General features: G+C 45.6%; 1 protein-coding gene across 1 annotated transcript; it reads right to left on the reverse strand.

Annotated features, from left to right (window-relative positions):
• Positions 1–167: 167 nt before the first annotated feature.
• IRF2BPL (interferon regulatory factor 2 binding protein like) lies at positions 168–2,862 on the reverse strand. Its single transcript, XM_086613691.1, has one exon. The coding sequence runs from the start codon at positions 2,860–2,862 to the stop codon at positions 640–642; it is 2,223 nt and encodes a 740-aa protein (XP_086469817.1). The 3' UTR covers positions 168–639.
• Between the last annotated feature and the right edge of the window lie 23,966 nt (positions 2,863–26,828).

Below are 26,828 nucleotides of genomic sequence, written 5' to 3' on the forward strand. Positions count from 1 at the left end.
TCATGTACAGCATTTTGCTCTACTGTTCAAAAGCATCCGTGCATCAATAAAAGCAAAAACAAAAAACACATGAAGATTAAAAACGTTCAGATCAATAGAAACAAACTGAAACATTTTCCTTACAAACTTGCAACAAAAAACACCCTCCCCCCAGAGCCACCCCACCGTTTTGCAAACAAAAAAAACAAAAACGAAAAAAATAAAGTGAAAGACTAACACTCAGGGCTTGTAAAACATAAGCTGTCACCATTTTTGTAGCAATTTTTTAGGCATCAACACTGGCCTTGGCAAAAAAAAAATTTTTTTTTTGTCTTTTGCGTTTTTCTTCTTCTTTCAGAGAAGTGCATACATTTACAAAAATACACACCAGCAGCAGGTAATCGCTAAGGGCTATTAACTTTGTACCTAGCCAACACACTGCCAAAGAAATGAGAACAGGTATTATGTAGTAACCAAACAATATTATATTCTGTTTAACAAAAACCAGCTCTATCCTTCAAATGAAGAAGAGTACATACCTTTGTTTCAAAATATAGAAACATACGACGAAAATAATGTCTATACATAAGACTAACTTTTGCAGTTTGTTATATTCACAATTCTACATCTTCAGGAGTCTGAAGGGATTGGGTTTCCTACTCAAGGGTCTCTCTCCTTTTTCACTTTAACGTCCCCAGCTAAAATGGTCGCGATCTCGCCCTGCATAAATGCCCAAGGCACATTGGAACCGACTAGGGGGCATTTCTCTCCGCTCGGGCAGTAGACTTCGCCAGTCGCCCCTTGGGCCTTGATGCTCTCTCTGGAACAAGGGAAGCAGAACTTGTGGCTGGGCACAGAGGGGCACTGAACAAAGTGGGTGTCCTCCAAGCGTTCGTGGCAAATGGTGCAGCACAGCGGCCCGCTGTTGGCCATGGGGGAGTCCGGAATGTTTTGGGGGTGCACTTGGTCCATGGCGGGGTGGGCGCTGGGGGGAGGAGGGGCCACTTGCAGGTTCATGTCCCCGTTGCGGGAGGCCAGGCGGCGCTGGCCCGGCACCGAGGCCGGCGACACGGGGCTGCTGCTGTTCCTGCGGGTGGACGTGGTGGAGTGCACCGAGCTGCCGTCCTTGGGCGAGTGGGCATTGCCCAGCGTGTCGGCCACCGACATGAGCGCGGCCATGGGGGACTGTCCGTTCTGGGGGGCGGACTCGGGCGGCGTGGTCCGGTTGGAGTGAGGCCCGAGGGGCGGCGGCGGCGGCGGCGGGGGGCCCCCGCCATGCACCGCCCCGAAGCCCCCGGCCGACATGGTGAGCTTGAGCGCTTCGCTCTGGCTTGCCATCCACTGCTGCCGCTGCTGCTCGTCGCTGAGCTTCAGAGCCCCCTCGGCCGAGTCCGAGGGCTCGGGAGAGGCTTTCCTTTTGCGCATCGCCCCGCCGCCGCCGCCGCCGCCGCCGCCGCCGGGTCCCCTAGAGGCAGCGGCCGTGCCCTGCGCCCCGCCGGCCCCGGCCCCCGGCCGCGGGAGACTCACCAGCGCCGTGGGCAGCATGGGGCAGCTGGCGTCCAGGTAGGGCTGCGGCAGCATGTCGGCGCCCACCAGCTCCTTGAAGAAGCGCACGGACTCGGGCAGCAGGTCCCCCAAGAGCCGCCAGTCGCCGGAGCCGTGCTTCTTCTCGTACTCCAGGTACTTGAAGCCCGAGGAGAGGCCGCGGCCGAAGTCCTTCATGCAGTCCTGGTACATCTGCTTGGCCACGCCGGAGGCGCTGGAGAAGACGGTGCCGGAGCCGCTGGGGTACTCGATGAAGAGCTTCAGCTCATAGTCCATGCCCGGCTTGGAGACGGCGTCGAAGGCAAAGACGCGGCCCAGCAGGGCGTGATCCTTCTTGAAGCGCACCTCGTAGGGGGTGCAGCCAGCCAGAGTGAGCAGCGTGTCCCGCACGATCTTGGGCTTGCTGGCCCACTCCTCGGCCCGGTTCCGCAAGCTCTCGCTGAGCTCGGCCAGCGCCTCCGCGTTGCGCTGCTTCTCCTTCAGCTCCCGCTCTTGGTCGCTGCTAGACACCGAGCCGGGCCGCTTGCCGCAGGCCTCGGAGGACGAGCCGCCTCCTCCCCCGGCGCCGCCGCCGCAGGTGCCCCCTTGGGAGGAGGCGGAGGGAGCCGGCGGACCCCCGGCGCCGCGGCCGCTCAGGCCCCCGTGCGGCGGGGGCAGCGCCACGCCGGAGGCGGCGGGCCCGTTGAGCAAGGTCTGCGGCAGCAGGTTGGGGGGCACGTTCATCTGGGCGCCGGCGGCCCCCGGGGGCAGGCCGGACACCAGCCCTCCGTGCGTCCCGCGGCGGGAGGAGGAAGAGGAGGAGGAGGAGTTGGGGCTCTGCCGGTTCAGCTCCGGCGGCCCGTCCTCGGGCGGCTTGGGGAAGCCGTTGGGCCCCCCCAGCCCGTTGGGCAGGCGGGCGCCGTGGCTGCTGCCCAGGCTGCCCGGCGGCGGCGGGTACTCGAAGCGGCTGCGCTGCTCCGCCGCGGCTGCGCTGAGCCCGTAGCGCTCCAGGCTGGACTGGGTCAGCCCCGCCGAGGCTGCCTTGGAGGAGGCGTCCACATGGTTGAGCTGCTGCTGGGCCGCCGCCGCCGCCGCCGCTTCTTTGGCGGAGAGGGGCACTGCCTTGACGCCGACCGGCGGCGGGGGGCCCGGGGAGCGGCCGTCCTGGAAGCAGCCGTGCGCCCGCTTCAGTTGCCGGGCCGTCTCGATCACGAACTCGATGCGGTCGGCGCCCTCATAGTTGACGCAGCCCCGGCAGACGGGCTCCGTGAAGTCCCAGATCATGGCCCAGGGCATGCGGGGCAGGTCGCACAGGTAGCATGACTGTCTCCGGGACGACGACACCTGCGCGGCGGACATGGTGCTGCTGGCCGGGGAGCTGCTGCCGCCGGGGTAGGGGCTGGCTCAGTCTTCCCCCCCGGGCTGCAGGGGGGGGTTCTCCGTACCTGATCCCGTTGCCCCTTTCAGCGGGGAGGATCGTCTGCTGTTAGTTCGCTCCTGCTGCCGGAGAGGGCTTCTTCTGCCTGGTCGTGCCGCTGCTGCCCCGGTGGGGTGGGAACCGCTCCCACTGCTCCTCCGGGGGGCTGGGTGGGGGTCGCCTTCTAGCCGCTTCTGTTTGCCTGCGCTCTCTAGCTCTCCGCTGCTGCTGCTGCTCCTCCTCCGGGAGGAGGCGGAGGTGCACGGAGGAAGATGGGGGGGTCACCTTCCACCCGCGGCGGCTGCCTCGCGAGCTCGCACTTCGCTACGTGCTGATCCACCGCCGCAAGCGAAAGAGAGGCGCCCGCACGGAGCTGTCCGGTCCCGGCAGTAGCAGCGGCGGCGGCTTCCCCGAGCGCCGGCAGAGCGGGAGCGGCCCGGGGGCAGCGGCGGCAGCAGCGTGGCGAGCGGCGCCGCCTGCTCCTCACTCACATCCTCGCCGCTGCTCGCAGTCCGAGCGCGGGGTGCTGCGCGCCGCCGCGTGTGCCTGCGCGCCCCCTCCGCCGCGCCGCGCCGCGCTCCCCCCGCGCTGCGCCGCCCCTCCCGTCCCCTCCCCTCCTCCGCGCCGCGCTCCCGGCTCGGCTGCACCCGGGCGGAGCGCCGCGTCACCGCCGAGCGCCCGCCCCTCCCTCCCCCCCGGCCGGCGGCGCGGAGCCCACTTGTTGCGCGGGGCGCGCATGCCCGGCGCGGTGCCCGCGCCCTGCCCTGCCCGCCCGGCAGCTGGAGCGCGGCGGGGCACGGCGGGGCGCGCGGGCAGCCCGCGCTGCCGGCTGTGTTTGGAAACTTGAACGCCAGATCGCGCCCTCGCCCTCCGCCCCGGCCCGCGCCGCCGCTCCGCCGCCAAAACGCGGCCAGGGAGCGCATGCACATTGACGGGGGGTGTGTGTGGGGGGGGGTTGGTGGTGTGGGTTTTTTCCTGGCTGGGCTTTCCAAGTTCAAATGTCTCGTTTTCAGGATTTTGTCAACCTGCGGATCGCCGCGCTTTGCCGCCGTGACGACTGCGCGGCGTCCTGCCACCGAGGCTGTCGGTGGGATTCCCGTGCGCGCCGGCTGCTGAGGCAAATGGGGGGGGGGGATCCCGCCTTAATATCCGATTTCGTGTTTCTCTTTCAGTGATCCCGGTGACAGAATGACACAGTTTCTGTAAGCCCGTGACTACATCAGAAGCTCTTCCACTTTTGATTTGTGTAAATCGGCCATGTTTGCCGAGTGTTTAAGGTTGGGCTGGGAAAGATAGTGCTGTGCGTTGCTCAAGGGTGTAGGAGAGGCCGGGCAGGTGAGTAATCGCTGTGATCTCATCTCGCTAATGCAAAGGGACATAGGATTTCCCCGGCGCTGTGAGAACACACGGCGCTTTTTTTTCTATTTCCCCCTTTAAATAGCTTGCTAACATTTGCATAACACTGCCAACAGGCAAATTACTCAAAACAACTTCGGCTCATGCAAATAAGCCGAGAATTAATTTCACTGGGAGGAAAACAAAATGAAAAAACCCTGAAGCTTGCCTTCTGCCGACCGCGACCCCCAAAGCTGCCCGCTCCCCGCCTGCCCTCGCGGCCACGCTGGAGCCCGTGCTCGCCAGGAGGGGCTCTGCGCAGCCCGCCTGTACTCTCGCTGCCGCCGGTGGCTGTTCTTGCAAACACCGGCATCGCTGTCCATCCACCTCCAAAGAATAATAAACCCTCACGGCGGGGCCCGCTTCGGCAGGGACCCGGCGGGCGGCAACCGGCATCGCGTCAGCCGCGCTCCCGCCGCGCAGCTCTGCCCGCGGAGGCAGCGCGCAGCGGGGGGAACGCTGGCACACTGCGGCGCCTCTCCCAGCTGGCGGAGTTGGATGGATTTCTTTCTTTCAGTACCTCTTCCTGGTTCCTTTGTTGCTAGAAACGCCGAAAACCCCGTCCATTACAGGTTTCCCTCTGTGCTTTAAAGGGACCCGGGGTTTCTATGGCGTGGTGCCACGGCTCCCTCACATCCGTACACACACACGCACGCCCAGCAGCGATGCAGCAGCGAGCGGGAGAGATACCTTGTACTCGGTTAATAACGTTTCAAAACTCACACGACAAAAAAGTTGTTGCTTTAAATGATTCGTTTCATATCGCCAGTGCGTCTCATTTCCATTTTTTAGTTGTCTAAAACGTTTTATATGTGTCTGGTTATAATCTCTAAAGCTGGCAAACGAATTTGGGATGCATGTGAGCGGAATTATTTTACAGGGAAGGCTTAATGAAATGCATACGCTGAAGTTACAGAAACGGTGGGAGCAGATAAAATACAGTAGGAAAATCAATTCTGACAAAGTGACTCTTTTTCAGGGGAAGAGATAGAAAAGTCTTTGAATAATGCGAGTCTCCTGTATGCAAATTGGCTGAAGAAGATGCGCTAAAGGAGAGAGGATTTCACACTTAGAAATTTCACACCTAAACTGTGGACTTTAATAGAGGCTTCACAGAAGCGAACTTACAGTAAGGCAGATGAAAGCTGGTCAAACTAAAAGTCTTTGCTTCCAGCCACAGTGATTTAGTGATGGCTGCAGGATTTCTACATTAATATGACTTTACTTGACTAAACAAGCATGCGTTCACCCTGATTCATACTGGAAGGTCAACTCCTTTCCTATCCTTTTACTGTTCCGTGTTGATATTCATATGAGAAGCAGAACTGGGCTGCGGGAAAAGGTCAGCCCTTGCTTAAAAAACTCAGGTTGAGAGAGCTGAGGCTTTCCCCTTCATCCCGAGTGTCTGGGAATGCAGAACTGCAGAATATCCCGACAAACTCCACACATGACAAGGCACTCTGTCTGCTTGAACCGCCCCTCACCCTGGATCCTTACTCCACTGAATCCTGCAAGAAAGCCCTTTTTTGGTAACACTCACCTCAGAGGAACAGACAGACGACTTGGCTCACAAGAGCAGTCTTTATAGTGGGTGTAAATAATAATCACCTTAGATATAATCTAGCCTCAGAAAACCATTTACAGGTGCTGTCAACTCGCTTTATAGTTTGTGAATAGAAAAAGAGCAGAGATTAGCATCTGTGACCCGATCAAACTGCCTTTACTTTTACTTGCAAGATACACAGTCGCGGAAACATGTTTGGTTTTCCGTAATGATTAAACTTTGATTTAAACTTTGGTCATAGGCACGTACTGTACCATTACGCAAGCGGCGCTTAAGGATGAAGTGTCAGCATAGCAACAACATGGCCAGCAGCAGCAGCGATCTCTGCAAAGCTGATTGATGAAGAGAACTGCAATGTAAATGCAAATAAATGCCACGCTGTGGCACCTTCACAGGGAACGAGTTGTCAGTATCAATCTAATCTGGTAGGGGAAAATAGATTGAACGGTGGCAACGTAACAAAGCTCCAATCTATGGCAGCACTGCCCCTGCCAGCGTAGCAGCGCGCTTTCCTGCTCGCCTTCCGCCGCCTTTCCTTTCCTTTGCCATATGAATGGCGGGGCAGGAGTGATCCAGATCGGTCTTGCTGGATTTGTACTAAACACGTCTGGTGTTTATTTAGCTCTGAAATAATCCTGGAATTAAAATTACGTTTGGAGGAGGAAAAGAGGAAGCCCAAACAATGAAGCCATTCAGGTGCCTGATCAGGCTAACTGAAAGAAAGAAGAGAGCAAACAAAAAAATAGCGTAAGAACCCCCCACCCACCCCCACCCCCTAGACAGTAGCTTGTTTAATAAGAGGGAAGGGAGCGCAAGGAGAAACGGAGCCGTGGCCACGAACAATTGCGACCCAGCTACTGCTTTTTGCGCAGGAACGCGAGTCAGCACTTTGGATGCAGCATTAGGGATTCTGCGGAGATCGCGCAAAGTTTACGACCTGCCAGTAGTCCCAAGGGACAAGTAATATAATTTTCACTATCAGAAGTGGAATCCACTAACACCTTCCTTTCAGTGCTAGGAAGAAAACTGCCATCCGATAATCTCTCTCCCTTTATTCCTATTACCCTCTATTTGGAAGTACACACGCGCACGCACACACATACATCCGTGTAACATTAAAAGAGCAGGTGAAGCTTTGATTTAAATAAAGGAATCAAAACGATCATATGAAACACGGCATGCGGGAGCCAGCCAGCACCTTTCTTCGTGCCACCAGCAGGTGTGGGAAGCAGAGGGTGCAAGGCACCAGGAAGGAAGAAGTGACAAAACCCAGGTGCTGGCTACGCCCCAGGTCTGCCAGGCTCTGCTCCGTGCCATTCCCGTGCAGGAGCTCCTAAAATACACGGATTACTGTTGATGCGGATGCGAGATTAGTACTGTTGATTATCGATCAGCAGTCCAGTGTTAATTATGCAGAATATAGGACAGCCCCAAAGTTTGCAAGCAGTAATAATTAGGAGCTCATGATCTCAGCAGCCTGGGAACGAACGGTCTGGTCTGGCTCTAAATGCTCACAGCCTGGGAATACCTTTAACTCTTTCCTGCTCGCTTTACGAAGTTTTGGCACTGATCAGTGCAGCAGTCACAGCAGCTGGTTCTTCTGCAGGCGCTCACCTACAGAAATCGCTCTTTCTTCAGTGGTCAAAAAAGCAGCTACAGCCGGGAAAAAAAAAAAAAAAAAAAAAAAAAGAACCAGAAGGGAAGCACACTCCCGAGAGTGTGATTTACATGGATTTACCTCCGTATTGCAAATAAAATAAAATCCGTCATAATTCAATTACTGACTTCAAAACAACGCAGAGATTTGAGCAGAGCACTCATTGGTAAAAGGACAGCACATCAAAACACAAACACTTCAGGAAGGAGTTGCAGAATTTTGTCAAATTAAAAGTTAAACAACGTTGTCTGCTACTAGGAGCTGCCAGAAAGTGTCAAAACACCTAGTTACAAAGAATAAGAGTGTAATTACGTGTTTCTGTTTATCGTTTCAGTTCTTATCTCGTTATAATTCTGTCTTTTCCTACCATTCTTCAGGTAGTGACCCTGCTGACATACAGAGCCCTACCTCTTTCCTCCCCAGGAACTCTTCCCTCCTTCCTTCCCTTTTTTTCTGTCTCTCCTTGGTCTGCAGTGCAGACACATTTCTCAACGGACGTTGCGTGTCGCGTCCTCCGGTTTTACCGGTCCCATTTCCACATTGCAGCTAAAAGCGCGGAGCCCGGGGCACAGCCGCGGGATGGGGGGGGGGCGGCCCCCCGGCCGCCACCGCCCCACGCGTCCCTCCGAGGCAGCTCTGCAGGCCTCCGACCCCACCGATCGCCCCTTTCTGCCCCGGAAAGCGCTTAGGGCTCCTCTTTGAGCCCCGCCCCAAATCGATTTTCCCTTATGGCTTTAAAACGCGCCTGCGAGCCCCGATCGTAGCACGTTAACCTTTGCCAAAGCTTACAGTGCGAAATAAGGCACCTATAATTAATCCTGGCGACGGGGCAGCGTGTTTCAGGCTGGGATATACAGAGGCTGGGTCGTCCGCTGTTGTTATTTTTACTTGATCCCTGGACTGTTTTCATCTTACATCCTGTGGACGTAGTAAACAATCAACAAAAATGAATCAAGCGAATCGGTACATTTTTTAAGGCTATTCCCACTGAGAGCCACTTGCACTTTCGTGACAGTGAAGAATCTGCCAAACATTAGCTTAGTTACCAGCAAGACAGGCTCCCCCCTCCCTTCAGCCCATACACAGATTGTTTATCAAAACGTGCTGCCAAGAAAAATATCCCTGCTTTTGGCCTCCACCAGTGATTAATAACACTTGAGAACTGAACAAAACTTTACTGTGTTTTCCAAAAAATGGGGGAGGTGGGAAGGAGGGGGAGTGGGGTGGGATTAAGAGAGAAAGAAATAAAGAAAGAAAGAAAGAGAAGGAAAGGAAGGAAGGAAGGAAGGAAGGAAGGAAGGAAGGAAGGAAGGAAGGAAGGAAGGAAGGCAGGAAGGAAGGCAGGAAGGAAGGAAGGAAGGAAGGAAGGAAGGAAGGAAGGAAGGAAGGAAGGAAGGAAGGAAGGAAGGAAGGAAGGAAGGAAGGAAGGAAGGAAGGAAGGAAGGAAGGAAGGAAGGAAGGGAAAGGAAAAGAAACTGCACTATCTTAAGTTATTTCACATGGCATAACCTCCTTTTCCTCTGTAACTGGGCCATCCGAAAAGACCCAAACCACTTTTTCTCCAAGACCATGTTATAAATGCCGATTAACATTGTTACTGAAGGAAGGATGTTATGGACACAGGATAAGGGTGAGAATAGAAGGGGAGGGGGAGGCAGTTTCTTTTATTAGCACATATCAAGATGAGCTATGGAGGGAAACCGAGAGGAAAAAAAAAGATCACTTACTTTCTTTTCAAAGACTGCTGGTAAAATTCCTAAGGGAGACAAAGTGCCATTCCTAAGTGCCAAAATTAACTGTCTTGGTGTATTACTTTTAGACACTACTGCCTGGGTGAATTAAGTCAAGACTTCAAGCAGCAGCCAAAGATAGCTGCAAGCTGAAAAAGAGGCACTACATTTCCTTGTTTTGTGGTGAAACTCACAAATTTGTGGAGATTGTCTTTGCTCCAGGGTTTTTTTTTTCATCTCTCTCTCTCTCTCTCTCTTTCACCTTCTGGGCTATTTTTGCTATTTTATATTTGGCATTATAAATGTGTTTTGTAATGGGAAGGCAAGGTAAGAAGCAAGCAATCGTTAAGAAAAAAACAGAAAAGTAAAAAAAATGTGAGTGCATCCATATATACTGTATCTATTCATATGTATACATACATGTGAGAGTATATATATACGTAAGTCATGTAAGGTATTTTTCATTACTCTGTACTCCAAAAGACATTATTTAGTAAAAGATAATAAACAGCTCTTGAACAGTGGGATATAGACTAGTGAAAACAGTTTACTGAAATTAATGATGCTGGATTGAACCAAACCTTCCCTTTGGAATTAGTGCCAGACATAGTTTTCCTGAACCCTGTCCAACTGCCTGAGCGACAGACAATTTTCATTCTATTTGTGCTAAAGGCTTATGACTAGTGCTGGAAAATGAAGCCCTTGCCCTTGATCTCAGTGCAGATTAAAAAAAAAAAAAAAAAAGCAGAACTGTGCCAATTTGTTTCCTCTGCCAATAGAAGCCCTTGTGCTTTGGGTAATGCAAAACAATAAAAAGTTCACATGAAAACTCTCCATTGAAAGGAAACCCACCAAGAGCCATGTATCTCTGCTACATTCATCAGCCAGTTTCCGAGATTCTCACAATGTCAGCAAAATGCGGAGGGTAAGGGCAGAAAATATTTATCAGCCAGCAATACTGTCGTCTTTTTCTATTCCACGTCTCACTGCTATGCGTTTGACGTTGACTGCTAAAAAATACTCTGCTGTAAATAACCACGCTTCTCCTTCTGCACACACCGATCTCCCCACGCTCAGGTACTGCAGGCAGATTTGGGGCTGGGCAGCCCCTGTTGTGGGAGCCGATGCTATGTCTGAAGGATGAACTGCACATTTGACATACCCACCCCGAGTTACAAACAGTGGCTACACTGTACTGCTGTCAGCCAGCTAATCTCCGATCGCTTTTTCCTAGATTATTAATAAAATTAGAATCCCGAGCAGAAGGCGTTTGCTTTCATTGTACAGTCTGCACTTGTGACATGGTGCATGTGGAAAATTTTGAGTGCACTGCAGTGAATGGTCTGGGGGTTAGTTTTTAGCTTCCGCTAAGTACCTGGCAGGCTGCCACGGCTGAAGGATTCTGGGAACTGAAAGGCTCCCAAGTACAAACTGCCAGCATTAAGCAGTCCTGACAGCTCTGCTCCTTCCACACTTGGCAGCAGTTCAAAGTGCTCTTTCATTTGAAAGGCTGGAAGGCTGCCATGTGCAATGCAGATTTGCTGTGCCTGCTCTCATAAGGAACTGATAAATGCCGTTGCTGTTGCCATGGGGACAGGAGGCTATCAGAATGGCCTTGTGATCTGCAGCCTCTCAGCTCTGCAGGGTTTGGTGTGGGTTTTTTTTTTTTTTTTTCCCTGAGATGGTGAAATAAATGTTCTAGAGAAGGTTAACTCTTGAAGGACAGGAAGCACTGGTTTGAAAGGACAGGGTGAGCCTCTGTGCGTGGCTCCTCCAAAGCGCTGGGAACAAAATTAACACATACCTGCCAACTGTCCCTATTTGGGAAGGACTGGCCCCAGGGATTTTTTTTAAGGCCAGGAGGGAGGGAGGGAGGAGGAGGAAAGACCTCCTTCTCCCCACTCAGTCCCTTCAGATTTCTCTTCCAGTTCAGGATCTCCTAATATAATTAAAAGGCCATCCCCTTTCTGCCCCTCACTATGCCTACATACAGTTTTCAGATGCTGGTGGAAATGAATTAATTTTCCACTGGATCTTGTAATATGCCCGATGCCTTTAGCTCTCATTAACATCACTGGACAGGTAGCAGGATTAGACCCTTTATGTGGACTCCGTGTGCGGTTAATGTGAGTAAAAAGAATGAACGGTGTGTTATGAAACTGCATGTTTAAGAGAGATCTTAATGACAATGCAAGTCCTGAGAGGGAATCTCGGCTTGCCCTAGTTTCCAAAATTAAAATAAACACACCCTTGAGCTATGCACAGTTTGAGTGTGTATATACATGAGTGTGCACATCTACTTCTGAAAAAGTGTGAGAAAAATATAGGCGGCAAATATTTTAGCCAGAACTTACATCCTTTTTCCTATGTCTTCTTTTTTGACACATTATTTCTTTCTATCTCTGCTACAGCAATAAATTTGAGTTCCCTAAAGACCTTTTGCTGCAGTTCAGTAAACTGAATTCTGTTTAACCAAGGCGAAGTCTGAGCATGACATCATAGCGGGGAACAATGGAGTGCATCACTCCTCTCCCTGACCACGCAGCAAACTTCAGGGCAGCGTTTAAAAAGAACAATATGGGTATGTATCTGTGTTTACAGAGTGCACATAAAACGCAATAAGCATTCAGATAGTGGCATAACACAGGAAAGATAAAGCATTGGGGAATTTTGTTGATATACTGGAGTGTTAGCAGTTTGAGGGCTTTGTTTAAAACTGGGGACAAAAACAACCACCCCCTACATGAACAAATCCCCCCCCTTCCTTCTCTAAACATGGATCTCCGCCTTTCAGAGTTGTATACTTATATCTTTCCGATACATGTGAATGGTGCTACATGAAATGGCACATTAAAACTGAACAAACAGAATTTCAACCCAAATTTGACAGATAATCTGGTTAACCACTTCATGGTTAACCTGTAGCTTTTTTAAAGAAGCAGCACCACGCTTACTTAGGTTCACTTCACTTTAGTTTCATTTATTTTTTACTGTATCCATTGTTTAAAAGCTTTTTAGTTGTGAATGTGTTAAGCACAGGTTTGAATGAAGAAAACGGTCATTTGAAAAACATACAAGGGAGAATGTTGTAGAAATAACACACGAGTACGCACGATAGGTATGTGTACACACACACAGACATGCACCTTTACCTTTTCTGAATTCTCTTTTAGTTTCTGTTTTCAAACAAATTAAGGCATCTGTGATTCTGAGTTTTGTATCTGACATCAAATCTTGCTGGTTAAAACAATCTGCATATGCAAATCAAACAGCTAGTTGTATACATTTGCAAAGCAATTTCAAAATTGCAAACAAGGCTGCATTTCACAAGCCTTTGCACCATACCGAGCTAGGCCAAAGGAAATATTTCCTTCTGACTGCTTGGGATCTTTTTTTTTTTTTTTTTAAATAAATAAATGTGAAGTTAACTGTAATTCTACTGTAATTTCTTTACCTGATTCTCTCTGGGTTCTTGCCTACGGTTGTCATGGTAATTTGATAATTCTGGCTTGCTCGCTACACATTCTGTTTGTCTCACTGGATTTCCTGATTATTCAGAAAACTCTTTTAAAAACCCCTCCCGTCTCTCCCCCCCTGCCCCTGTTCTGGGCTCAATCCTGCTATTTTCATTCCTCTAGCACAGAGAAATGTGTATTATTTTGCTACAAACCTACTAAGGTGAAACTGTTTGCTCCACTTACCTGAAAACAGAGACGATGACATAAGCATACATACTAGAGCACTTCTTATATTTTCTTTCATAGTCTATGACAGAGGATAGAGAGGAAATGTGGAAAGATAACTGCATATAGATTTCTTGTAAGGTACTTGGATCTTAATCCTATAGATATTAGTTAGGGTTTAACTGCTGCATTTCTGACAGCAGAAACATGTATTTAACTGTTGCCTTTTCAAACGTGACAGACACATTTGTACCAAGAGTGAAACAGTTAGAATATATCTCCCTATATGACAGAGTAGAAGCAGTATTTTTATTCAGGGGTGCAGGTGACAATTTATGCCAGAAGAAACAAACTGATCATGCTTTGAATGCACCAAGAAAAATGCACGCTGCTACATGATATTTAGCTCGGATGTGTAGTTACAAAAGGTTTATGTAATTGATGTGTGCATCTTTTAAAAGCACTCAGTGTTAGATTATGTATACAAAATATATACATACATACATGTTAGAGATGTATACATAGCATATATGTATGAAGGTATATAAACTTGCTTTTTTCAGGGCAGTTGTTCTCCCCCAGACGCTACATGATTTTTGTGATAAAAGCACAGAGCTACCATATGTACCTATGGTCACTTTAAATAATTTGCTTGAATATTCCATCTCATACTATTTCCTTTGTCTAGTCCTTGTACACTTAGCCTCTACTCTTTCCATGAATGGTTATATATTTTACTGTGCTGGTCAATGCTTCATACAATTACACCCTGACATCGTTAGGATCTCAAAGAATTATTTCAAGGCAAATAATTCACCAACATTAAGAGTCATAACTGAAACTATAGTCCAATTTATTACAATTTGAACCCAATAATTTTCACTATACATTGTCTTTCCAAAACTACCTGTATCAATGGAATCTGCAATCCCACTGGATTAAAAGTATCTGTACCAATTGAAAGTACTGGTATCAATGAAATCTACAAATTATGCTGTCTGGCTTCTATTGCTCTCTTCTTTCTCTTTCTTGTACTGGAAAGCACATTTGGGATGTTTTTCTAAGTCCTTTTGATGGCATCACATTGTGGAATCTGCTTAGCTCAGTGAGCATTCCAGCTGTGACAGCCCCTCTGTTCCAACCTATTGCCATAATCTAGGACATCGGTGACATCATCTGACAGTCTGTGACATCACCATGTGAACCACAAGACCAGAAAAGGTTGCTGTTCCTTAGTCACCATGAATTTAAAAGGTGTTACAGGTAATATTTGGCATGCGACTGCAATGTTCACACGATTTTAACTGTGAAAATGCTGCTAAAATAACGCTTTGTACAAAGAATAAAGGACCTGTAAATCTCTTTGGAAAGTTTTCAACTGTACAGATTTCATTTTCTTATTACTTTGATTTTCAAATTTCCATTTTCAGTAAAATAAAAATGACAGATTTTATCCAATTCCTATGCAGTGTAATAAACCAGCAATGAACACATTTTCTCTTATGTGTTAAAATCCACATATCTCCCACCGCTACTCAACAGAAGAAAAGGTTTCAGTAAATCACATGTAGGATGTCTAATGTTAAAACGGTCTTAAACTGTTTAAGCTCCTATTTGTTCATGTATTTCTACAATGTAGAGACTGCAGAAGCTCAATAGACCCTATGCTTCATAAATAGCAGGAAAATAGTCTCTCCTGAATCGAAGACTGAGCAAGGGAATGCTCTATTGTACATTATGCTAACACTAATTATTTTTACAAAATATATCCAGTAGTATTTATTATTTGAGCAATCATAAATATTTACAAAGAAATTATAGTCTTGAAAGCAACCTACATGCTGATGCTTTTTTCTTTTCTTAGAATGTTATTTGTGTACATACCTGCTAATTGCTAGAATTCAGTAATCTGTAGTGATCTTACTTTTATTAGTGGAAATTAGCAAAGTCTTGCTGCACAAATTACCAAGGCTTTGCCACACAAATATAATAGGCTTAGCTATTTCTTTTAAAAGTCAGTGTGCTCTAGTCCATTTTTTTATTACTGTTATCTTTAGTTATGTGAAACCTTGGAACATTTCCCAGTCTGGATCTATAGAAAGTTTCCCGGGAAAATGCATAAAGAGCCTGTGTTCTGCTTTACTCTGTGCTGGCTGTGCCTGCGTGCTTTTGGTGAGCTAGGTCTTTGAAGATCTAGCCCATGCATGGAGTCCAGTCAGGCTGAAAAATTGAACAGTTGAGACATTTTACAATCCAAAATCTCTTTTAAACAAAGGTGTGGTTTAGCAGGACTGGCTGCTTCTGACCTCTTTCAGCCTCTTATTATTGCAGCTGCTATGATGTAAGGCTGAGTATGGTAGAGCTGAAGTAGCAGAGGCTCAGGAAGAAATGCTGAGAACAGCTGTTTTACTGTAAACATTAACAAGGGTTTGACTTCATTTGCAAGCTGGGAGCATTCACAGTTTCTGCACAAATAATACTTTGGGAATTTGATCTAGATGTTCGCAGCACAAAGGAAAAAAATTATCCCTTCTATATGTTACTGCGGTTTTCAATGAAGCAAATTCTCTGCACAGAGATGCATCCCATTAAAATCAACAGGGAATTTTTCACATTAATACACAGCTTCACACAGACGATACAGACGCACACACAGGAAAAGAAGCAGCAATATTTATCCGCTTTAGCTGTTTCTAAAGCTCCTATCACATTGGTATCTAAGTGCCAATTAGATACCAAAAATACTCAGTTGTAGCAGACACTGATGTCTGCTGATTAGTGCAGAGCTACAAACAGAATCTTATCCAAGAGGGCAGAGAGAGATTTGAATGCTCCCCCCTTAGCTCAGTGCTGCAATTCATGGATGTTAGGAAACAAATTTCAGACCTCATTTCCTTCATTACATTCACGAGGTTGCTTTATTCTGAAGCAAACGGAAAATCTCAGACAAAGTGACCTCTGCAGTGAGCAGGGACATTCGCTGACATCACGTACATCGGCATACGCACACACAGACACGCGGCCAGATCCTCCAGACACTGAAAGCTGTTTTTTTTGCCACATTATCAATGCAAAGAAGTCTGCGAGGCAGCTCAGCCAGCTACTGGCGCATCAGCAAGTGCAGATACGACAAAGCTTCAGCTGGTTTGCAGCCGCTGCAGGGACTGCAATGGCTCTTCCTTTCCCAAGTCCTTGTCAAAGACGTACAGTTCAGAAATGGCTAAATCGAGCCTATTTCTCATGAATCCCCAGTTACCACACTAGTTTCTTGGGTCCAGTGGTAGCCAGTGCAAAATACAGTAGCTATGCTGGCGTTAGGACCGTGCTGGCAGGAAGACAACCCCAGGATGATGCAAGGATGGTTTAAGCCTGTATTTTCACCACCCTCTTTGAGGCCTGCCAAGAACTGCTTGGCCAAAGCTTGGAGTCTGGGCAACAGTCCCTACTTACAGACTCCTTCCAGAAATTCCCTATATTAAATATAAAGCTATATAAATCCTGACTATCTTCCCATTTGTTATTAGCATGGTTCTCAGGCTAAGGAGCATAAACTGTGGTCAGCCCTTTGATAAAAGACCAAGGCAAACTTGGGGTCCAGAAAGGCTTGTTAAAGTTCATCACTTCCAATGAAAATCCTAAAGTTGTGCCTCTGCTGTTGGATGTGGACCCCTTTGAATGAGAAATAAAATTAACCAATTGGACATCTGACCTTTTTAATGTTCTCAGGACATTTCCCACAAATCTGGAAGTATCAAAAATTCAAAGCCAGTTAACTATATTCTTTTCTTACACTGTGTTTATGCAGGATAAGGGGAGGTTTTTGGTCTTCATCCTGTTTTATGGTATTAATCTATTGTGCAGTTGAACTGCTACTGTCTTCTCCAGGGGGCCTGTGTTTCTTCAGATCATGATTTGTTTCTATGTTTTGGGATGAAACAACATAAAACTCTGTCTACCTGGTAGAGCTGTAAATACTGGTTCTCTTGCATTCCTGTATATAGTGGAAAATAAAAATATTCTGAGTGCCATTTATTCCTGACCCCAGGCATGTTCAAATCTCCAATTAAAGTTTCACCATCCATGTGCAATAATTGAGGCTTTGATATGCACCTGGAAACATATCTCTCTTGCTTTCCTTCCTTCCCTCTGACAGGATTTCAGAGCTCTGAAATCATATCTGCTATGAGTTGCCTTTCCCCTAGTCATACTTTTTATTGAAGAAATGTTCAAAAAACTACCCAGTTGTTTGCCTAAATCTTGTAACCAAAACAAGGTCCCATCCTGTCCTCATCCACTGCCCATGCTTATAATTTCTTCTCAAGCTGAATGCTGAATGGGGCTAAAGCCAGCATACTGCTAGGTTTGGAGCCAGGTTCCATCCAGGAAAATGATACAAATGAACCTGGGAAATAAGCTGCAGCTTGAGAAAGTAATAAAACATGTTACAGTGCTCACATGTAACTGGAGATGGAGGAGTTGCTTCCAGAACAGGGACTGGAAAGGCCGTACTGGCACCTGTGTAATTTCTGAACCGCTGAAGTCAAATTCTTTCCTCTCTGTCTTGGCAAGTCCAGAGACCAGATGAGGTGCCATGGCCTAGCCAAAAGAAAGACTGCTCTGGCATTACAAAAACGTCTTCTATAGCCAATTCCTCCTGTGATAGTAGCTCTTCTCACCACCTCAGAAATGCTCCCTGAAACACCAGCCCCAGCTGCACGTTCTACAACTAGATGAAACATCTGTCACCACCATTAGAACCATTCAAGCAAAAAGTGGGATAAGACACCTGACGGCACTGGGCCAGCAAAGAGTAAGCCTGCTCTAGGCTGGCAGCACTCATTCAGGCAGCTGTATCGGGGCATGGTAATTCTGAAGGGCACTGAATGTTCTTTCCCAAAGCTCCCCCAGAAAACCGGGTCCAAAAGTTTGGATTTTGTATCGAATTCCCCATTAAACACCCCTGTAAGATGAAACATTTGGTCCTGTTGTCTGTTCCCATTTACTAACCCCTCCTAGAAGCCTTCTTGTCTATAAATCTGTCAGAAACACACACGGTTGTCCACCAGAAAGCAAGTGAAAGCAACAAACTCATCACCTTGCTAATTCACAACACTAGCCTACAGTGCTCTTCTGTGTTAAAGACAGGACTGTCGAGGTATTTAGAGATCCGAGAGAGGCTGACCTCTAAACATACAATCCAACCCTATTGACACACAATCCAAATTATAAATACTCTTTTTTTTTTTTATTATTTAATCCAGTCCTTGATTTGCCAGAAGTAAACTCTCATTTCTTAAATAAAACACTATCTTTGAAAATCAGTCCTTCACTTCTGGCCCTCACTGCTGTCCTGCAGCTCACGCGTTGCTGCCATAGCCGAATTCCAAATGTCCTTCACACCAGTGAGCTACTCCTGGTCTCAAAGAACTGCATGTATATCCCTTCCTAGCGCTCCCTATCAGAATGGTGAACCAGTCAGTTTTAAGGAAATCACTGCAAAATTGTAGAAGTTTAAGCCAGAAATCGAACTCCTCAAAAAGCCAATTGTATTGAAAATGTTCTGCTTTTTTTTTTTAAAGAAAGGAAAAATTTCCTGTGATTTTCCTCAAACTTTTTCCAAAGCCAGTTTTTCTCCAAATATAACCCCAAATTTCATCTGGAAGGTCTGCACTTATTCCAATCCAGACAGTCTTTTGGGCAAATGTGTAAAACCCGAAACGGTATCACAAACCTTTTTGATTAGAACAACAGCTCCAATCTAGCTTGTTATCTGAAAACAGGCATAGTCAAACTTCTGTAATGGGAAAACGGCTCCATTGTCTAGCAGGTCAAATATAAACCAAAAAATGTATCCTAGTCAAATATAAAGTCCGATACGATTTTTGAAGCTTTTGATTTTAAAGCTGTCTGGAAGAGCCAAAGGAATAATGGAGCACTTGTAAGAAGGAATACAGAAAAAAAAGTCATTGACAAATACACTGGGAAGGGAAATGTTATGGAGAAAGTGCATCTCTGAAATAGATTTTTGAGGTGACAGCCTGAGGATCAGGTCCAATAAGGGAATTAGTTACCCAGAAGTTCAACTCTGCAGTGCCAAAGTGAAAGGTACTGGGTTCCTAGAGGGGAGTTCAGAACCTCTTGTTCCGTTTCTAGATTTCCTATGCAGAGCACGGGAAAAATTAGGCACCTCTGAGCATGGTATCCAAAACATCTGTTTCTGTGTTTTATCCAGTGACTATTTATACGAAAAATTCAAGAAACGGTCCTGAAAGCTGGGAAGGGAATCTAAGGCCTTCTCTGCCAGATGGGTGCCTTAACCAGTACAGTCATGCTTTCTCTTACGCTTTCTCTGCTCTCTGTGACTGCCATTCTCTCTCTCTCTGGCCCAATGAACTTAAATTATTTTCTGCAGCATGGCACAGTTTCAATAGGAAGGGTGGAGAGTGCCTGCCTTCAAAACAGCCTGCAGTCTGGTGGTCAGGCCACTCTCCTGGGACATGTGAGTCGGAGTCTCCTCACGCACAGAACATTCTTGTGCTCACAGACAGGAAATGGTGAGGGTGCACTTGAGAACTCACCTTGTTTTTTCTAATCTCTAACTGCTATTATACAGATAATAAAAGGAAATATTTAACAATAACCATGAGAATTACTGACACTTATAGACACCTTTAATCTTTGAGATTCCAAAGCAAACAATGGGTTATGCTGAAGCAAGTTTGCCCTTTGGACTTAGCAGAAGCACCCAAGAATGCAGAAACGGGCTTTGCTGTACTTCTTAAAATGTCGTAATGCATGTTTTTTTGTAAGCAAGATCAGCTCTGTAGGCTGAGTCAGAAGAAAATTCTGCTTGCGCAGTATCCTTTTTTGTCCACTCTATGGAGACTTGGACTTGCTAACACCATTTCAGCTTTAACCTCCTGCGAGGAACAGGGAGTTGGACTCAGTGATCCTGATGGGTCCCTTCCAACTTGAGACATTCTGTGACTCTGTGACTCCCACAGCTCCTTCTGCTTTCCTAGAGCAAAAGTACAGCAGTTGTGTTTAAGTCCTGTGCAGGAGCTCAGAGGAGTAAGTCTTACCCACAGGTATGTACATTTGAATCACATTGCTTACTATCAGTTTATCATCTCCTGGGGCATCATGCAAGCAACGCTGCACAAGCTTAGGCTAGGAGATGAAGAAAACTTTGACGTGTTATTGAAAGTGCAGAGAAGAGCTTCAAGGAAGCAGAAAATAATAAAGCGTGTTGGATTTTGGCCAAGGCAGTAAGAATTAATAACCTGAGTTCCAACAGCATACCATGGGATCTACTGTAACTACAACTGTGGCCAGGTTGTCGGTTTCACATGGATTTGACAGTTTTGCAGGTTGGTCCCCTTTGAATCTACTTTATTTAAACAAAAGAAAAAGAGGAGAAATTTCTGAGTCTGCACAGCTCCTGCTGGCAAAGCTACACAGAGCTCACAGAACAGTAGGATGGGAACTTTCCAGAATATGAATGTCTCTTTTCAGCCAAACCAACACTTGCTTTTTAGATAATGACAGCCAGTCAGTCAGTCTCAGGCTGCCTCTGTGCTGCAGCCAGCCAGGAGTCCTAGCAGTGCAGGTCCTGCTTCCAGGGTTACTCCATCATCCCTTCTGAACTTATACGAGAAGCAGCTATAACAGCGTCATATTGTGCTTTTATTTGAGTCAGTTTTTCTGTGCCAGTTGCTGTGCATTAGCAGACCTTGTATGCTGAAGGAACAAGAGCCAAACCTGTCTCAGTTTCTAGTTTTTTGACTCAGGAAGTTTATGCAATGCAGGAAGTTATGGTTTTCCAAGTCCCTTCCCTAAACAGTGTTTTTGGTGAGCGCTTTGCTCCTCTATGACCCAATCGAATTAAGGGCAGTTGGCATATAAATAATTCCATGTCTGTATTTAAATGTTTTGCAAAATCTAGGCCTAAGTAAAGATGTATTTAAAGAGAAAAACTTTCCTAAAATTATGGATTCAGAATCTTTGCGCATATCTTAGAAAATGAAGAATGATATTTTTTAACAGCTTCATCTACCTTCTACATTAATTCCTTACTTTTCCTATTTAAATGTAGAGTATTTAAGACTTGTAAAATGTGTGCTTTTACTGCTAGGATTTTGGTTTGTTGTAATTTTTGCTTTTGTGTTTTTTGCCATATAAACGTATGTGCTTTTCAATTTTATGCACTGAATGACCAGTTTGGCTATGATAAAGGAGGATCTCCTTTAAAAGATTTCCCTTTACGAGCAGAAAACCTTTGGCACAGGACAGGGGAGAAAAAGGAATGTCACCTACTCTGCGTCAGCCAAGATTATATCCTAAAACCTTAGCAACATGTTCTTCTTTTTGCCTGATTCACACAAATTCCTACTGCTATATCTTATTATGGCATTAAAGAATTTGAGTAATTGGATGTTGAATTCAATTCAGTTTGTCTCTCACAAGCAAACACACAGAGACACCCGTATGTAGTAAAACATTCTAACCAGTTGTAATTAGGAGTCTTTATCACAACATTTTCCACCTTGGAAAAAGTAGTAGAAATACTCAGCATGCAGAGTCTATTTTAACTTACGATTTCTTTTTCTCTGCTTCCATTGCCAATGACTACACTGGGAAAACACATATTCTAATTACATCTTTGGTGGGCATGTTAGAGTGCATTTTATATAACTGGGTCATGCGACACATTATTTCAATCTGAGGACCTTTTGGGGAGACAGGCTGTGCCCATACTCCCTGACCACACACTGAATCAGCAGGTAAGAACAACAGCACAAGAGCTATCCTCTGCCTCCCAGTAACACAAATCCCTGCAGCATGAGTTCCACTTTGACTCACTGGCCTCACACATAGCCTGTGACCATATAAACAGGGCTTCAGCCAGACACTGTCCATCAGCCTCCGCTGTGGAACTCTGACACATACACATCATGCTTCTTGCTGCAACCTCTGCTGCTGCTGCTCTTGGTTTGGATGGGATCAGATTTTGAAGAACTAACTTGGACACAATGGGATGGGATGCAATGGTTCTCAATGACCAGGACAGAGTTTGAGACTGCAGGCCTCTCCCTCACCCTAGACAAAGGGAGACTATTCTGTTTGGAATGGAACATCTCTGCTACCTATCACCTAGACTTACTCCTATAGCAGAGCTTATCAAATACAGATCTCTTCCCCAGCAAATAGAGGAAGGGAGAAGGAGATAAGCATGCATTGGGAGGACTGCTTCGCATTCTACAAAGAGAGGATGGACAGTGATTCCACCACTTTAGGATAAGGAGTCACTCTGTGCAAACAATTGGAGCCTATCCAGCAGCATGATGGGCTTTATCCTTACATCCATAAGCACCGAAATCTGCTCTGTATTTTCTGGATTAGGATATTGATTGCATTTTGATCAGTGTTATCCATCTTGTGTTCTCCTGGTCATGCTGTCCTATTAGACAGGGAGACAAACATGAGTATTTCATCAAGCACTAAACTCTTGATGGGTAGGGGATAAATGAGCTTTCGATCAACTCATCAAGACTACCATGCCCTCCAAAGCTTTTACTGGGGCCCATGAGAGCCTTTCCATCCAGAATGGATACTGTATTTTATAGCCCTCTGTAGCAACCTCTCAAAAGCCAGCACCAGTGTAGGCAGTAAGTCTGGCTTCTTGATGGGGAGACAAGACTGAGAATTCATCAGAGTTTATTTTGCAGCAGAACTTGCAGCACGCACATAACATGAGCACACGTAGGTAAATGGCCATTTCTCTCGCCTATTTTTCTTAGCCACTCTTTTCCCCCCCTCTTCCCTCATAACCCAACTCTTCAGCCCCTCATGACTGATGTCTTACTCCTCAGGAATATTCATGGGCTTCAGCCCCTAAAAGGAAGCCAAAGGCTAGTTAGTGTGATTTTCCAGTCACTGGGTTATGTGCATTTGGTAGGAGCTCCCTCCTGCTCTGCCAGAAAAGCTTCTCTCCTGTGAATACAGAGAAGCTCTGAGCATGCCCCATTCCCTCCGTCCCATCCCAAACAGCAATACACTATTTATTCTCAGAAAACAAAGTAACTGAGGATTCGAGCACCAATAAGAACATAACGTAAGGTTTGGAGATCATGTAGAAAGATCTTAACGTGATAGAAGGGACATAAATACCTTTACATTTTGCCAACTCTTCTCCCATCATTTCCTCCTTCTCACTGTCCACCAGCAATATGCCAAGTTTGCTGGGAAGTGTCTGGACTAGCAAGGCCCGAATGCTTCTCAGGGTATCTCTGGAGATCTGGAGTGTGATTAGGTCTAGCACAGGTTGAATCTGTACTGGTTCTTACTGATTCATACCGGCCTATAAACCAAAGCAAGTTTTTCCTGGCCCAAAACTTAATTCATTTCCTCTTTAGTAGAAAACCTTGGCATAAATTAAACTTGTATTCTGTAGAGATGGGTGAGAACAGGCCATCTCTAGTTTTAGCATAGTCAGGCTACCTATGCTGTTACGTGGGTCAGGTAAACTATAAGGAAAGGTCTGAGGTTAAGCCCAGTACTTCTCAAAAATATCAGTAGATGTCCAGATTTTCCTCTTCAAACTACTATCACATTAACTGGCAGATCATCAGTTTCAGATTGAAATAGTCCAGTGTTGATACAGTCAGAAAATCAATTATATTTCTAATTATATTAGTGAGAATATAGGCTAAATGTATTAAATTAGAACTTCTGTTCTAAGACAGAACACAAGGTAGACTTTTTGTTAAAAAGTTAGAACTTTTTAAAAGCTCACCTAATATGGGTAATAATACTGTATGCTGCAACAGAGATTCCAATTAGCTTTTTACAGAAAAAAAAGGTCTGCAACTATATCTATTTTTAAAATTCAGTTATTAAAGTATCTTTGAATAAATTGACAACAAAACACTTAATGATCAACAGCACTACACAAATATTAGTAAATTACAGAAAACAGAAACTGATGGAAATTGCAAGATAAAATTATTCAATTTTGTATTTGGCATATGTGGGTTTGTTTCCAGCCAACTACCAAAATAAGTAAATTGTTCTGTTATGGGTCTATGTTTCATACCAAGGTCTTCACAAGTCTCACAGTTTATAGTGACTAAAAATGCTGAAAGGAGATGATCAAGATAAATTCTTGTATTTTGAATGCCCTCGCTAATAAAATCTATGATACTGAATCCAAAGGCCCCTTAAAATGTTATTTTTCAACAACTAGGCTGTTTATTGATTTCCCTAAATATTGGCAGTGAAACAAATCTGATCTGTGTAAGGGTTGTTTCTAATCAGTTGAACTTTCTGAGTCCCATGCATCTATCTACATGTATTTCCCCTATTAAGATTTCAGATCTTACTGGGAAAGTTTTGCATTTGTCAAGAGTTGGTACAACAGAGTAATACTTACCTAACACTTGACATTATAAGGCCTTGGTTTAGTTGCTTGTAACTGCTAAACTTTGATCATTTGAATTTAAATTTTCTGTGCTGTCTGCCTCAAGCTGGTATTTTCTATCAGCATAGATGTCTCTGTCTTTTCTGATAAATATATTACCAAAAAAGATACTGTTTTGTCAATGATTACAAATTCTTACACTTGTTTTCAGGTTTGGTACCTTGATGCTTCAGAATCGCAGACCAAATGCTAGGATAGCCCTGGTAGAGAGAACTTTTTCTTCATTAGCTAGGTAATTCATGCTGGTAAGGTGGAAAACAGCCTGACATCATAAAGTCTACAACAACTAGCTGTGTACACTCAGTACATATAAGAGGCTAGTAAGTAAATTTGTTGATTATTTCATCTGTACTGAGCACATCCTACTACAGGCTGAGCTGAGCTGACGAGGAGTTTCTTTCCAAACACAGGAGACAGACTGAAGAGAGTTAGAGCAGAGTCTGTTGCCATTAGCACACATGCAGTACCAGGACTAGGCTTCCTGAGTCCTGTGGTTCCCCTATTGTCAGCAAATAGCCATGAAATCCCTTCGCAAAGTGCTTGTCTCATTTTGCCTTTAGAGGCTGGTTCTCATAAAGGATAGCTGCCTGTTGTTAAGGTTAGTTAGCTCAAATGGTAAAGAGGTCTGTGCAAGCGTATCTAAGTTCCAGCTCTACTAATGATCCATGTGAGACTTAATGTGGTTCCACATGATGGAATTAACACAGGAAATTACACATAAAGAGATTATATTAAAAGAATATTATGGCTGCAAAATCTAACACTCCAAAATTTAAAATGCTGAAATTCGCATTGCCATGAAATCTTCATTCATTCTTTTCTTGTTGTTCACACAGAGCACAAGATGAGCAACGCAGTTCAAACTGTGGGTACAAGCAGGTCCCAGGAAACCAGCTGCTTTACCCTGAACTTAGTAGAGGGCACCTACCTCACTGTTGTGCTGAAGAAGACTCTTCAGCCAAAAAATGAGGACAGTGACATTGATGTTTTATCAGTCATTCATGCACCATGTAAATATTTTGAAAAATAAAGCCTAGTTTCACGAGTGATACAGATTTTCTCATCATCAAAGGTCCTTCATGATGGGTGAATTTAGACCTCTTTCTTGTCTGTGTTTATCTCAAAAAGACAGACAATGACTTCATGTTTCTATGTGTGACTTGTATCCCCTGCTCCCAACTCCTGATAACATGGTTGGCATAACTAACACCATTTTATGAGGGAAAGCCATGCTCTGTGACGGAGCGAGTCACATATGAATTCCTTTTCCCTTCATTATCAGGCCCTGAACGTCCTGTGAACCAAGTAGATAAACCAAGCAGATTTCTTCTTTCCCTCCCTGCTGGCCTCAAAGTTCCTGGGCACCAGGCCGATTACTCCCTTCCTTACTGGCCTTGAAGGTCCCAGGCAGCCAGCCAGGCAGGTGCTGTTGATGACCCCGTTACAGAACAGAGAAGCGTAACAGCACACAGAGCACTGTCTAATAATCAAGCAGGTACAAGTCCTAAGTGGGGAACTTGGACTGGAGCTGCTGCTGGACAGTGAGACCCGCGACCTCCCAATGGCCAGGGACACCTCCACCATCATCTGCTTCCTCCAGGGATTGAGTGACTTGTATTCTTCATATGATTTCTGAGCCTAGATTATGATTGTTATATTGATACAGCAAACCATGTATTAAGACCTGATCTGATCTGCAGCGGGTCTAGGTGATTAGAAACCTTAAGTTAAGTTATGAGTCTAGGTAATTAGAAATCATAAGTTGTATTACAAATTCTGTATTGCGCTACTTATAAATTGTACTACATTGATTCTGCTTGTAGAAATTCTGTGCAATTCTACTCATAAATTCTGTGCCATACTAATTCTAATATCCTGTTAAGAAAATAAAGCTTTAATTGTAACTACAACATAATGTGGTCATCATTCTGCCAAGGATCCCTAAAAGAATCTGTCTGTCCCCTTAGCGTCAGGTGACAGAGTGTTTTAGTTCCATCAGAATTAGTAATAAATTATAATTATTGTGCTATGTAAATAATCAGCTCCATCCCCAAACAGAAAGTGCACTCTGAAATAAACTGTAAATTCACAATAGGAAAAAATGCAGATGCTAGGTTATACATACACAGCAGCTTAAACCCAGGAAATCCCAGGTCTGACGTGTAGTGACTTGGGCTTCATTTCCACCATTCTTGGTGTCACTGCTCCTTGATGGAATTATGGCTTTCACTTACAGTGGTGATTATTGATTTTACATAAGTCTACATGCAAATAATTAATCTGATAATTCTGGGTTATATATGATTGATGAATAGGAAAACCCAGCACCTCCTGAAGCTTGGAAATGTTCCTGTTAGTGACGTTACAATTGATCTTGAATTGGTTATCTGAAGTTTGAAT

Source organism: Tauraco erythrolophus, chromosome 6, assembly GCF_009769465.1.
Source record: "Tauraco erythrolophus isolate bTauEry1 chromosome 6, bTauEry1.pri, whole genome shotgun sequence".
Taxonomy (NCBI): Eukaryota; Metazoa; Chordata; class Aves; order Musophagiformes; family Musophagidae; genus Tauraco; species Tauraco erythrolophus.